Source organism: Polyodon spathula, chromosome 10, assembly GCF_017654505.1.
Source record: "Polyodon spathula isolate WHYD16114869_AA chromosome 10, ASM1765450v1, whole genome shotgun sequence".
Classification (NCBI taxonomy): domain Eukaryota; kingdom Metazoa; phylum Chordata; class Actinopteri; order Acipenseriformes; family Polyodontidae; genus Polyodon; species Polyodon spathula.
This window is the reverse complement of record NC_054543.1, coordinates 31,333,916-31,348,158: the sequence shown is the minus strand read 5'-3', so window position 1 is coordinate 31,348,158 and position 14,243 is coordinate 31,333,916. Positions and strand designations below refer to the sequence as shown.

Genomic DNA, 14,243 nt, shown 5'->3' with positions numbered 1-14,243 from the left:
CCCCAGCAAGCCACACTGCACACAGCACATAGACACTGCCTCTTCAGGGAACCTGCTTGTGAATCGTTTTTTTCTGAACAGACCAGGCTTGGTATATGTAAAACTCTCCCAGGCATTTGTTTTCTGTAATGCTATTTCAGTGTTGTGGATTTAGGTCACGATGTCCTAGTTGTGTATGTGTTTATATCCTGGGCGGGGGGTCATGCATGTTACTCCAATACCTTGTGTTTGTTTTCCAGGCCTGCCACCTGAAGACTGAGACCATCACTTACGAGGAGAAGGAACAGCAGCTGGTCAGCGATTGTGTGAAGGAACTCAGTGAGTACATGCCTAAAATACACCATGACTTTGATGGTTAGATTGTACAGTTCTGAATAAATGTTTTCAATACTGTACAATTCAAAGCCTTTCTCATTGTCTGGCATCTTTTGAAGTATGTTTTTCAACTGTATTTTTGGTTGTCTATTATGAATTTGATATCCCTAAAGGGAGGGGGTAGTGTGTTTCATGCTAGACAAAGAAGCGTTTCATTAGCAAACTTGTGTTAACCAACCAGGATTAAACTAGATGCCCTAAACAGCCCTCTCCAAGCAGTGTAAAGTCACATTTGATCGCATTTCCGAGTGGTTGCTGCTGTGAGGTGCATTGCAAGTGTCACCTGGCTGAGCTGCTTGTGCCGTTGCCTGCAGGGGAATCCAACAGCCAGATGGTGAGGCTGACGGAGGAGCTCGCCCAGAAGAACGAGGATCTGGTGAGGCACCAGGAGGAGATTGCAAACTTGCTGTCCCAGATCGTGGACCTGCAGCACCGCGTCAAAGAGGTGGGAGAGAGGCGCGCGCACAAAGACGTGTACACCTACAGCTAGGGCCAAAAGTTTGACATCGGCTTGTCGAATTAACTCAGTTTTCTTCATAAAGTTGAATGAAACCTGCTGAAAAAAAGTTAATTTAATATGTCAGTCAATCAATCAATCTTTATTTGATATAGCGCCTTTCATAGTGGACCATCATCACAAAGCACTTTACAAGATGCAGTAACAAGAAGAAAATCCGTAATATCCGTAAATGCATATTGAGTTACGTAAAGCTTTTTGTAGTTTTTCATGTAGACTTTTGCGATATAATTTTATAGTTTCTTTGATTACATAATGTTAAATAAAAGGTCTAAATTCTGTTATTATTATTATTTTTAATTTGTCGCAATCCTAAAATTCTAGGTGATGTAAAACTTTCGACTGTAGCTGTACACAGACACACAGCTGGTCAATGTTTTTTTCTTTTTGCATTATATTGTTTGTATTTAATGATTGTAAATGAGGAGTGCACCACAAGTGTAGATTTGTATAAATGTACTGAGAACTATATATATATATATATAGTGTGGTGGACAATGGTCACTTGATAGCATACCATTTACATTTGCATAGCTCATTTTGTTGCAAGAATCTCATATTTTAACAATACATAAGTCAAAATTTGGCAACTTTCTAAGTATAAATTTAGTTTTAAATTTTCATGTAAAAACAGTAAACAATTCAAAATCCCCAGTGGAATAAGGAAGGGGCAAATACAATATATTTTTTAATACAGTACACTTGCAATCTTGGAGTGTCGTGTGATGCAGATTTTGATGTAGATTTTGTAGGAGGATCAATTTAGCAGCTTTATACTTCAGATATTTTGCTTTTCCTGTCCAGCTGGCCATTGAAAAAGAAGAGCTGAAAATACATCTGCAAGCCTCCAAAGTCGCTCAGCGCCAACTCACAGCAGAGGTAAACAACTTTATTGATGTATGTATAGATCTGTTTGAGGAGAGCTTGTAGGAATTTACAAATCTACAAAATAGGTAAGGGTAGTTGTTGTTATATACATGTTTAAATCTTGAGTGTGCATTGTCGCCATTTAGCCCTTGTCTGGTGAGCAGAGAACAAGATTTATTTTCTTTTGTTAACTAGGAAAACAATGTGGATTCATACGCATGTATCTTATCAGTTGACATCAGTGTGCACAATAAATGGAAATGATTAATTAAAAAGCAAATGTATTTTTAGCACTAGAACTGCCAGACTTTTTAACTACCTAGAACCGCCACATGGGTCACTTTGATCCATTCATTTTAAAACTGCTTTATTATGAAAATGAAAGACATACTATCAGATACAACTGAATGGTTTTATTCATGAAAATCATTTCTAACATTTGCATTGGAGAAACACTATTTAAATGGAAAATTAAACATAAAAGGTTTTATTTTCAAAATGTACAGCATGGCTACAAACGGTGAAAAAATATAATAAAATGTACATTTCAAAAGAAACGGGTATGTACATATACATATGTACATACAAAACTGTAAAACCGAAATCATTGTTTCTAATACTACATACAAAGAAAATATAACACTGCTTCCGGTATGAGGGCTGCATTGTACTCTATGGAGGAGCGAATGTGTCTGCCAGCTGACTGTGCCTGCATCCAGGAGCTGTGTTGTAAACACAGACGCAGTTGAATTTCTGGAACAAAGTGAAGGATTTATGTCTCCCAGATACATTGAGAAATAAAGCAACTAGGCTTTCACTGAGTTGGCATCTTGGTGCAATTGTAAAAATCCACAATCATAGCAATCTCTGTCTTGTAGTAAATCTACAAACAAAGGCTTGAAATTAAAAAAAAAAGTGTGCTAGAGGAGGAGAGGGCATGTCTTGTTTGCTGCAGTTAACAAAAAAATAGAATATCTTGTGTTATGTTTAGAAAAAAAAAAGTATTCTAGTGCATTTGTCAAGTTGACACACATACGATGTACTACAGAAGTGTAATTTAACATTTTAAATCCAAAATGGGTCAAATTGACCCATATGGCAGTTCTAGTGTTGAGGATGTCTTACACAGCAACTGCAAACCAAATAACTACTAGCAGGTCAAGGTTTATTCGTCCCTTGCATGTCTTGTTTTTGTACGTTGCCCAGGTGTTGTCATTGACAGGATTTAGATTTCTACCCATAAAGTATAATGATATGTAGCAGCTGGTTTTAATAGGTAAAGGTATTTACTTTTTAATAAGTGTGTTAAATGGAAGTATATTAATGTTTTATTTGTTAGCAGTATGATAAAATACAACCTGATTTAACCCAATTTATCTTATTGTGTCCAAACAAAAATAACATTTAAGAACATAAGAACATAAGAACGTTTACAAACGAGAGGAGGCCATTCGGCCCATCTTGCTCGTTTGGTTGTTAGTAGCTTATTGATCCCAGAATCTCATCAAGCAGCTTCTTGAAGGATCCCAGGGTGTCAGCTTCAACAACATTACTGGGGAGTTGATTCCAGACCCTCACAATTCTCTGTGTAAAAAAGTGCCTCCTATTTTCTGTTCTGAATGCCCCTTTGTCTAATCTCCATTTGTGACCCCTGGTCACAAATAAGTAAATTGTACATGTATTGATAGACCAGAACCAGAATGACTTTTGATCCCTTCCTTGAATCCATAGCCTCTGTTCTGTCTCTTTTGATGCATATATATCCATTCTTTCTCTTGTGTTTCAGCTTCATGATCTTCAGGATCTGAATGCAGAGTGTCTGGGAATGCTCCACGAATCCCAGGAGGAGAACAAGGAGCTGCGGAGCAAAACCACGGCCACCACCTCCATGAGACGCCACCAATCCTACGGGATCTTCCCCATGGTGAGACCTCCGGAGCGTGCCTTTCACAGACCGCAGCTTTCAGCTCCAGTTTCCATTCATGTTTCATTACAAACCCCACCGTACAGGAGAGAACAGTGGCGGTTTGCTGCTCCACTTCTCATAATGCAGATGAGTTTTTTTCATTTCTGATGCATCGTCTTCACACTGAAAAGCTGCTGAAGGTACAACACTACTGAGCAGCCCTCTTTTTCATGTCGGTCTCCGTCTATTGACTTCCTTTACTGGGAACCGTGCTGAAGACTTGCTGTGCCATTTTGGTTTACTGAAGCTATAGGACCTTCAGTTGGAATGAAAAGTTATACTAAGCAAGTGGTAAAAAGGGTTCTGTAGTTCCTTAATTAAGGAACATTTACTTTAATACTAAAGTTAATAGCTTCACCATTTAAATGTGAGTTCCCAACTATCAGCTTTAAAGCTGTAGTGTTAGCCTAACTTGCTAAAGGGTTGATTTGATCATCCTATACCCTGCCTTTTTTTAAGAGCATTTTTCAGCACTGTGGCCTACCCTGCATGGTCAAATCAATATTTGTTGTGTTTTCAGTTTGATTGATCCAGTTATGAACTGAGCTTTCAGGATGTGTAGTGTTCAGAGCATGCGACTGTTGGGTGCTCTGTGTGGAATAAGGCTGACAGCTGTGTGGTTGTGTGTTACAGGACTCCTTGGCTGCGGAGATTGAAGGAACGATGCGCAGGGAGCTCAGTGGGGAGGAGGACGAGACCTCTTTCCATGACCAAAGGTAGGCTTGCCCATTAGAGGCCTCTTCATACACAGGAGTGCAAATGCATATTACAACAGTGTTCGGAATAATGTCCATTACAAGTGGTAAAGAAAGCTGTATGTGTGAGAGAGATTGTGAGCCTCTGCAGGGAGAAAATCAAGTCAAGAAGGAAAATTGTTTTGCCCAATGCCTTTTTATAGTTTTACCTCTGAATAGAATCAGAGGCAAGACAAATCGAGTAGTTTAATAGAAGTTAAAGCATAGACATTACAAGACAATACGTAGTGCCCACTCTGCCTCCCACTCTCCAGTGAGATGGGGAGTGGGAGCATTGGTCCCATCCCAGGATATGAGATTTCAGCTGTTGCTGATTCCCTCCCGCCACAGGAGCAAACAGAAACGGGTTTTTGATGCTGTCAAGACTATAAACGAGTCGGTGCGGTCTCACTCCTCCATGACCCGCCGCCCGCTGCCCATCCCCGGATCAAACCAAACCAACGTCATCATGACGGCACAGCCCTTCCTGTCCGGGGACAAGAGCAGCACTGAGCAGGCAACACACAGCGCCAGGTATGTACAGCTCTGGATAAAGTTTTAAATGTAGTTTGCTGCATTCCAGTATGATTCTCCATTTAAATGCTACAGGTAATACAAAGTACAATATACTACAGGCAAAAAAAATTAAATGTTTAAATGTGAGACCAAAGTTCATGGTGATCAACAGGAATGCTTCAGAGCACAGCAACGCTGGTCAACTGAAACCTAGAGTTGCTAATGTGATCTTTTGTTCTGCTCAGATTTTCTTTGTAACTGGGATGTAGAATGTGTGCCCTAAACACACTACTCTTGTGCAACTCCAAAAAAAGGACGAACTACCAATGTTAGTCTTTTAAAATTTGGACTATGTGGACAAAATTGCAATGGTAGTCTAAAGGTGGATACACAACTACCCCTATTGCAGGTCTATTGACTGCTTACAAACAAGTAACTTCAAATAAATGGGTAATTGCGTATCAATAAATACCTACTTATGCCACTTAAAGTTTTAACATTACTTACATGTCTATCTATGAGTAACTGGTGTAACTGTAGATGACTGCCCAGAATGTTGTGTGCAGGGCGAGCTAATGCCCTGGTGCCTCTGTTTCTCAAGCTGTCTTAAGAGTGTTTGGTTGTGTGTGTCTCAGGGATGGTCACGGGCTGGGTCAGCCCGGCACCCCTGGCAGCAGTGACCTGGGGGCGGCGCTGCACCGGCTCTCCCTGCGGCGGCAGAATTACCTGTGCGAGCGGCAGTTCTTGGAGGAGGAGCGGGAGAGGAAGCTGCAGGCTCTGGCGGAGGAGGACGGGGAAGGCAGCGGCTGCAGCACGCCCTGCGGTAGCGTCTTCTCCACAGGGACAAACCGCTCCGACATATCAGGGACTTCCAGCAGCTTCAGGACCTTCCTGCCTGATAAACTGCAGATTGTCAAACCAATAGAAGGTATGATGGTCTGCTTTGGGGGTTTAGCAATTTGTTGTTTTGCAAAACTGTACACTTACAGGAAATGGGGGGAAAAAACTGTATTTCTGTTGCGTAAATGGACATACGTGTAAACCACAACATGTTCTACAAAACAGATTTAGTTAATGTAAGTACAGCATTTAGTTATGTTTAAGTTTATCAAGTTGAGAGAGTTCTTTCTCTTACACTCTTTGCATGAGAGAGAGAGAGAGAAGCGCAGTCTAGGTACAGTGTCAGAGAGACAGAACAGCACATTGACAGTAAGAGCACAGTCCAGGTACAATGTCAGAGAGAGAGAGAGAAAGGTTAAGTTAATCTTACAGGAAGTTATGGAAGACAGGGCTCTCTGAGCTGATTCTGATTTAACGAATTGCATAACATCTGTAATCCAGTGAACATATGAGGGTGGGGCAGCTTGCTTCCAACCAAATAAAGTGAAGCATCTAGCCAATAGAGTTGCAAAGGCCAAGGTGTTTGACTGCTGCCCAGATAGAGGGACACTGCCAGGTACTACCCCGAAAAGTGCAATTAGTGGGGAGGGGTCAATACGCCCTTATCAAGTCTGAGAAAGGGTCTCAAACACAGATGTGCAGAATGGAGTCAACCTGGTACAGGACCAGAACATATGAATAAGAGAAGGAGGAGCTAGTTTGCATCCCTCATGGGTTGGATCCAGTTCAGGGTAAGCTTCCCAGGTATCCTCTGTAAAACTTTCTCCTATATCTTGTTCCCACAAGGTTTTTGGTGTTGACAGAGGGGCAATGCAGAGATCTCTCCTGTTACAGATGGTATAATTTTATACATTTTAGATATAACTCCTCTACCGTCTGGGTGGATATCCAGTAAGGAATCAATAGTATATTTGAGAGGTTGCAGAGGAAATTGAGCCAGTTTATTACAAACAAAGTCACTTATTTGCAAATAATGGAAAAAAGTGTGTGTGTGGTAAGTGAAACTTCTGGGAGAGTTGGTAAAATGATGAAAATGTATTGTCAATATATAAATCGCTCGGTGACCATTTCTGTACCATACACTAAAAGCAGAGTCTACCACTGAGGGAGGGAACACATGGTTTACGTCTACAGGGGCAGACGTTGACATAGATTGTAGACCGAATTTCCGCCTGAACTGAGCCCAAATCCGGAGGGATTGGCACACCAGTGGATAAACACTAAACTGAGAGATGGAGAGGGGAAGGGAGGAGCATAAAAGAGCTGGCAGTAAAGTATCCTGAAAGAAGCAGCTTCCATGACCAGCCATGCAGGTCTGTCTAGTTGGGGATAAGATTCAACCAGTGCAATAAATTCTGAATGTTAGCCAACCAATACCAAATTTGAAAACTAGGTAAAGTCATACCCCTGATGGTTTTGTTCTCTGGAGGAAGTCTTTGTGGATTATGGGTTGCTTTTTATTACGAATAAATGAAACTGTTTTATCCAGGGTGTTTGAGAAAAAATTGGTAATAAAACAGGGATTAAAAAGTAGGAGGGGTGAGAGGACAACCCTGCGCTTCACCAGATCTGCACTGAAATCAGGGAATAAGCTTTCCCCTTTCCCTTGCCAAACACAGAATCTGCTCTTTAACCTGGAAATAATGCACCCTCAGAATGAAAGGCCTTGGCGCTCCCCCTCTGTTAGTTTCGAAGCTGGTGAATGGTGTGCACGATCCAGTGTGGGTGGTGAATCTTTCTCTCCATGTAGCTTATGGAAGAAGTTGGAAATAAACTCAGTCGGTCGGCCTTTCTCCATACCTTCCGGAATGCCAATGACATGCAGATTATTTCTCCAACTCCGGTTCTCCAGATCGTCAGTCTTTGCACAGAGCTTGTTGTTTTCAGAGGACAGCAAGTTGCAGGCCGTTTCAACTCCAGCAAGGCGGGTTTCAAAAGTATTCATGCAGTCCACCACCTCCACCTCCCGCGCTTTTTCAGTGCATTCTGACAGCATCGGAATTTCGGACCGAAGGGTTGTGATCATATTCCTTATAATTTCCTTGACGATCCGTGTAAAATCATCAAGCATAGCGGAATTGTAACTGAGACCCGCAGGGCTTTCTCCTGTATCGGAGTCCGACCTGGGAGCAGAGATGTTTTGGTGGCATTGCAATAAATCAAACAATGCAACAGTTAACTTTTAGAAACAATAAAAAAAAGGATAACATCTGATTGTTACAATTCTGTTTAAAGTTGTACGAGCACTACTTTTATACCTCTGCTCCATATCTGGCCCCCTAGTGGTCCCCACGCTACCAAGCACTTCTAAACATATCGTAAATGTTGTACACCACTGTGTGCCACCAAAGGCTTTAAAACCCATCATCTTACATGTTATCCATTGTCTTACCTTTCTTTAGGATCCTTGACTCTGCACCATTGGCAGCAGCTGGCTCAGCCACACCTGGCAACCATTCTGGACCGCCGACCTGGGGTCGTCACCAAAGGCTTCAAACCACTGCCAGAGGACACAGTGTACCACCTGTCAGACCTGGAGGAGGATGAGGAGCAGAGGGCAAAGAGGGAGGTGGAGGAGGAGGAAGGAATCACCTTCCAGGTCCAATATACCTCAACGCCAGAGGAAAAGAAACGACCCCCCCAGGAAGAAGGGAGTCCTCCAAACATCTTCCTGCCAAAGTCCCAAATCCTCAGCATGACAGCCCCCTCTTCTTGTAAGCTTTGGAACCAGTCCAGTCCTTAGTGCGGTTAATGCTTGACTTGATAAACAATCCTCATGTAGTTCTCCATTTCTCTCCTCTGCAGCTCATAACCCAGGAAAGTGTCTTTCCTCAACCCACTCTACCTACACCTTCACAAACTGCAGGATTCTCCACCCGTCCGACATCACCCAGGTCACACACAGGTACGGCTGAAGTGTAAATTAAATGATGTTTGAAATTAAATGATGTTCGAAATGTTAAGGGCTTTGTCATTACTCTCAGCTGGTGTAAGAGTTTCAGAAGTCAGGGTTCATACAGATCTATAATCAGACTTTAGATTCCCCCTCTATATCCTCAACTATTCCAGAACAGGACAATGTGCTCAAGGATATTATAGCTACAAAAATTCCAAAACATAAGAACTGTCTGATTGCTGGCTTTTTTATATAAAGGTTGAAATGCTCCTATCTGAAAACGGCTTCTTGACATTTTACACCTGTACAGACGCTTGCGTTTAATGCTACATTCCTTTCTTTTTTGGTATTATTGATGATCTTGATTTCTGTAAAGTTTTAATCCAATTCACAGTTTTTTACAATAAATCTCAGACCATTGAAGATATTGTTGCAGTTTTTTCTAATTCCAGTGGCAGTTCCTCTCCTTTTTGTTTAATTTTGTAAGGGACTAAAGGTAATTTGCAAAACTAAAACAAAATAATGAAACATTTGAAAAATCCTTGTTCATCTTTGGACTCCTTTTGATTCCTTCCCTGCTTCCCTAGCTCAATGTACGAACCTCTGCCCCTCGGAGACAGCACTCCGAGTTCCATGAGGACTGGCCCCAGTACTCCAGGTACGCCCTGCCGCATGAGCCTGGGAGAGGCCTTCACCCACCGGCGCAACTCCACCACCACCCTCAGCACCACCAGCGGCCTGGCCAAACTCCTGCAGGATCGGGGCATCTCCGCCCAGGTGTACAGCAGCCCAGTCTCAGAGACTCCATCCCCCATTCGGAGCTCAAGAAAAGCAGCATCTCTCCTTGCTCCTCCCTCCACCCCTCCCAACTCTCCGTGCGGCTCCCCTGTCCCCTTCGAGCCTCGCCAGGAGAACTTCCTGGCCTCGCGGCCGGCTGAGGTGTTCCTGCAGGATGTGTACGGCCTCAAGCCCAGTCGGAGCCGGCCCGATCTCACCCAGAACAGAGTCAATCTGGTGGAGAGGCTCAAGAGGCTGGGCTTCACCAAGGTGCTGCATGGGGGGCCCGAGGGGGGCCTGCAACGCCATGAGTCTGCCCTCTTTGTGGCCACTGGAGGAGGGAGCTTGCTGGACGGGCTGAGGAGGAACCAGAGCCTGCCAGCCATGATCGGAGGCCTGGGACCCCCTGTCACCAGCTCCCCCGCAGTCCCCCTCACCCTCCCGCGAATGGACAGCGTGAGAGAGGACAGGGCTCCCGAGATCAAATCACCAGCAGGAGAGACGGCTGAGTGAAACGGACCAGCCTTAAGGACTGGGCAACAGTGGAAAAACTGGGGAAGGGTTTGTTAATATAAAGAGCGAGGAGCAAATACAGGGGAGGTTATAAACACATTTCTCTGATTATTTGTTAACACAGACATAAAAAAAAAACAATCTGTCAATTTCCAAAAATACCAGTTTCAATTTCAAATCACAAAAGCATACAATTTACAGTTGCATTATATATTATTAGTAGAATTTTGTAAATGTTGACCAAGCTTGTAAAACATACTGTAAGCAAACAATTTTGTTAAATGTAAAACTGAAAAGTACTGGAAGATTTAGTAAACTGTATGGACACAATAATACTGTAGTTCCTATACTGGAGTTACGGTATGTGCTTATATATATATATATGGGAAGGTTGTGTTCTTGAGAGGTGTTGTAGTTTACAGAAGGAATGTGGAAGTTGAAGATGGTAAGAGAAGGTTTGAAAAGATAGTGTGAGAGAGGGAGAAAGAGGTAGGGAATTTAAAGGCTGAAGGGAAGGGAGATGAGAGAAAAGGATGGAGATAGAGGGATGAGGTAAAGTGAAGGCTCTATAAGGCAAACCCCTTAAGAAATGGCTAAGCGGTCCTGGTTACCAAGGCCGCATCTAACCCCTTTAAATAAAATAAAGACCACTTTCCCAAGGCAAAGTTGTATCCAGTTGGAGGAAACCCAGCACTCCCACCACCGATGAAAGCATGTCTGAAGAAGCATTATGGTAAACACTAGGTAGCAAAACTGTTTAAAAAGCTTAAAGCACATTTTTTTACAAACATAATGGTGTACACAGACAGGTGACCCATTGATTTTTAAGCTTTGTTTTAACTGTCCAAGGAAATTCAAAATAATGAAGACACAAAGCTGTGGGGGAACAGCCTTTTGCAGTTCTGGAATGTCCTTCATTGGAGTTCAGATCCAGTTGGTTACGCTGTCTGGCTTTTGGAATTCTAGCCTTTTTGTATATTTTATTTTTTAAAGTGACGTGTGAGATGCTGGTAGTCCAAGCCTACTTGCCTAAAACCAGCTTATTTTATTGACATGAAATCAAAGCTCCGAATAATTTCATTGGAGCACATTATAAGGCATGTAAAACATTCCAAGCGTTTTAGAAAATGAGGGAATGTATTGCAGAGGTTCTCTTGTTTTTAAAATATAATGGTGTCTATCAATGGTCAACATGTTGCTATTTTGTACCAAAAAAAAAAAGCTTCTTATGAGAATTGTTCTTCTAACCTATTGGCGCGATACTGTCTCCTTTTCTTGTTATAATTCTGGATCTGGATCAATTTGTGCAATAAGATTCTATCCTGTTACAAGTGTTTATATACAGTTATTTAAGTTAACCCTTTGCATTCTCAAAGCATGTTAAGATTGTTGTAACTTTTAAATAATGCATTATTAAACGTTGTGAATGCAAAGCAGATTCTGAGCTTCTCCAGTATAACTGCAGTCAGGAGACACCATTATGGGAAAACCAGTGCTGCACTATAGAGGGTTTCCTTATGCTGCTGTGCTTGGCTCTGAGGTGGGCAAAAAGAATGCAAATGAGTGTGTTCATATATTTTATACTTCGGTATTATAGGAATAAAGACATGTTTGCAATATTACATAAACCTCTACCCCTTATAGCAAATATTAAGTAAAATATATTGAAGTGTTTAGTCAATAGGAATTGTTCCCTTTGTAAGGAGGAACCCCCCCAGCTTTATCTGTTAGTTGTCTTAGTCAACCAATGATCATATACGTGATGCACACATGGGAAAATAAGCCATATGTTTGCTGAATACCCGATCTAGTGACTGTTTTTGAACCATGTTCCACAGGGTTTGGTCACAAGGTCACCAACCTGACTCTCCTCCTCAGTCCTGAATGTTAACAATTCAAAATATGATTACCGTTGTTGTTGCTTTATCTAACCAGGGCAGCTACTGACCATTTATTACCGTACATCCTCAGATTAACACCACCCTTGAATAAACGCTGCAGCTGTTTTAGGCAATTTAAAATAAACAATGCTGTGTTCATATATGAAGATATACGGTAGACTATCCATCGGAGGAGTCAGACCGTTCCAAGCAGCTTTTCTGCAAGCACAGAAATCCAAAACAGTAACTCAACCTGTTGTGGGCTGCTGTGTATAAAACTAATCTTTCACTTAAGAAGAAAAGCTTAAACAATATATAATGAAATGCTTTACTGATGTGGAAGATGGTTAACCGTTGCGTGGTTTTGGGCATTCAAGGGAAGTTTTGCACAAGAAGGGAAATGTGTTGGCATGTATGCCGGTATTCCACCTTTTCCTTTTCATTAAGTTTTCCTTTTGATACTGTTAGGACTGTGCATGTCGATTTTATATAAAAATTTCAGCTAACTCGGTTGGTGGCTTGGGAAACCCATGGCTTACTTTCAGGTCATAACATGGTAAAGTCCCAACAAGGTTACTGTTCAAATTGGCCAATACTGTAAGGAAACTGAAGAACTGCAAAATAATTAGAAGTGTAACGGTAATGGCTAGATCCCCTTTGTTAAACGTAGCATGCTTGTCCTATTATTAGATGTGAGTTATATGTAGTAATTTAGGTTGACGCTACTCGCTTGTGTTTATTTTATTATTTTCACATGATGTGTTTATATATAATATATGCAGGTGTATAATTATTATTGTAAAATAAGTTCAGATTGTTGTCCGATGTATTCAGTTTGTAAGGGCTGAGATGACCCTGTAACAGTGTTATGCCTTCTAAATAAAACTGACCCCTAAAAAAAAAAAAAAAAAAAAAAAAAAATGGTTGGTGTGACACACTTGGAGTTTCAAAACCGGATACCACATCTGTTAGACGATAGGGGATATCTTTGGTTCTATAGAAACCAGAATATAATTCCATCACAGGATGGCTAGTCAAAAAAAAAAAGTTTTTTAGAAATAAATATATTTAAAAAAATCAAGAGGCTACCTTTTCAAGAATGTTGCTGTTCCTTCTATTGGGCAGTGTCTTTACAGATATGCCCGGGTAAGAAGTGTGCACTGTAGAATGCTGCAACTTAGACCATTCTGAAGAGGGTGGTACAGTATGGTTGGCACAGTGTTGTTGCTCAATTTTGCCACTTGTGGAACAGAAGGGAGTGCATTTAGTTGTTAAAACAGACTTGGATCTTAATACCACCACTGTCGGACCGCACCAGCTTCTTCCTTGGCTAAGAAGTTGCATTGCTGTACAGCACAGTTGTTTTATAGGCAGGTTCGGCTTGTTTTGTTCATTGGGTCATCCCAGATATTGGTGCACTTTTTTTTCTAGTATTAACATATTCATTATAAACTGAAGGATGACTAAATACATTTTTTTTTTTTTTTTATAGAATGCTTTTCTATTTTGCACTGGAAACAGACCTTATTTCTAAGGGTTCAAATAACTATTTAGTGTCTTCTGTTGTGTTTTTAATTGAGGTTCTGAAGATACCAGTAAACCCCTGGTGTGACATAATAATTATAAATATATCTGTTTATTTAAAAACAAAAATGTAATCAAGAATGATGAGCATTGCACTGAGTGACCCTCAAATAAGCTACAGCTATAGTGCTTTAAAAGATTGAACGAAGCTAATACATTTTATATCTCTACCTCTAGCAATGCTAACGCTGGGGATGTTATGTGTGAATGACAGAAACTTGGATGGAAAACAAATGTAACACTGTCATGACTGGAAAACAGACAATTATGTTGGACCTTTTAGAGACAGTTATTTGAACTCCTGATTTATGCATTCTGTTTCCAATCTTTGCTGTTACTTTTACTGTAAAATACACAAACGCACACACATATATAAAAATACACCTTTCCTCCAGAAATAACTGCAATTTTTAATAAAAAATAAAAAAAAACAACCATTTTAAAAGAACTTGTCGACTTTTTTTTTTTCCACTACCTAAAAAACGTCGGGTGTGTATACTCCGGTCTTAAATGAACTTGTATTATTTATTTATTTATTTATTTTAATTCTATAATTATTTTACAAAACTGAGAAACAACAACAACAACACTGTCTGGCTTTTGGAATTCTAGCCTTTTTGTATATTTTATATACAATACAAGTTGTCGGGTATCGTTTTTTGTTTAGAAAAGCACAAATGTTTCACAAAATCAAAATAAACAATCGGAACACTTACTT

General features: G+C 40.9%; 1 protein-coding gene across 2 annotated transcripts in view; it reads left to right on the top strand.

The window, feature by feature from the left end:
• LOC121322102 (trafficking kinesin-binding protein 2-like) overlaps positions 1–12,725 on the top strand; it is a 35,218-nt gene extending 22,493 nt beyond the window's left edge. For both annotated transcript variants that reach the window (XM_041261622.1, XM_041261623.1), the window contains 10 exons: positions 240–318; positions 690–820; positions 1,697–1,771; positions 3,546–3,683; positions 4,359–4,441; positions 4,811–4,993; positions 5,611–5,903; positions 8,278–8,589; positions 8,681–8,780; positions 9,359–12,725. In XM_041261622.1, the coding sequence (XP_041117556.1) occupies positions 240–318; positions 690–820; positions 1,697–1,771; positions 3,546–3,683; positions 4,359–4,441; positions 4,811–4,993; positions 5,611–5,903; positions 8,278–8,589; positions 8,681–8,780; positions 9,359–10,061 (2,097 nt within the window). In that variant the 3' untranslated portion in view covers positions 10,062–12,725. The remainder of the gene's footprint in view (positions 1–239; positions 319–689; positions 821–1,696; positions 1,772–3,545; positions 3,684–4,358; positions 4,442–4,810; positions 4,994–5,610; positions 5,904–8,277; positions 8,590–8,680; positions 8,781–9,358) is intronic.
• The last annotated feature ends 1,518 nt before the right edge of the window (positions 12,726–14,243 follow it).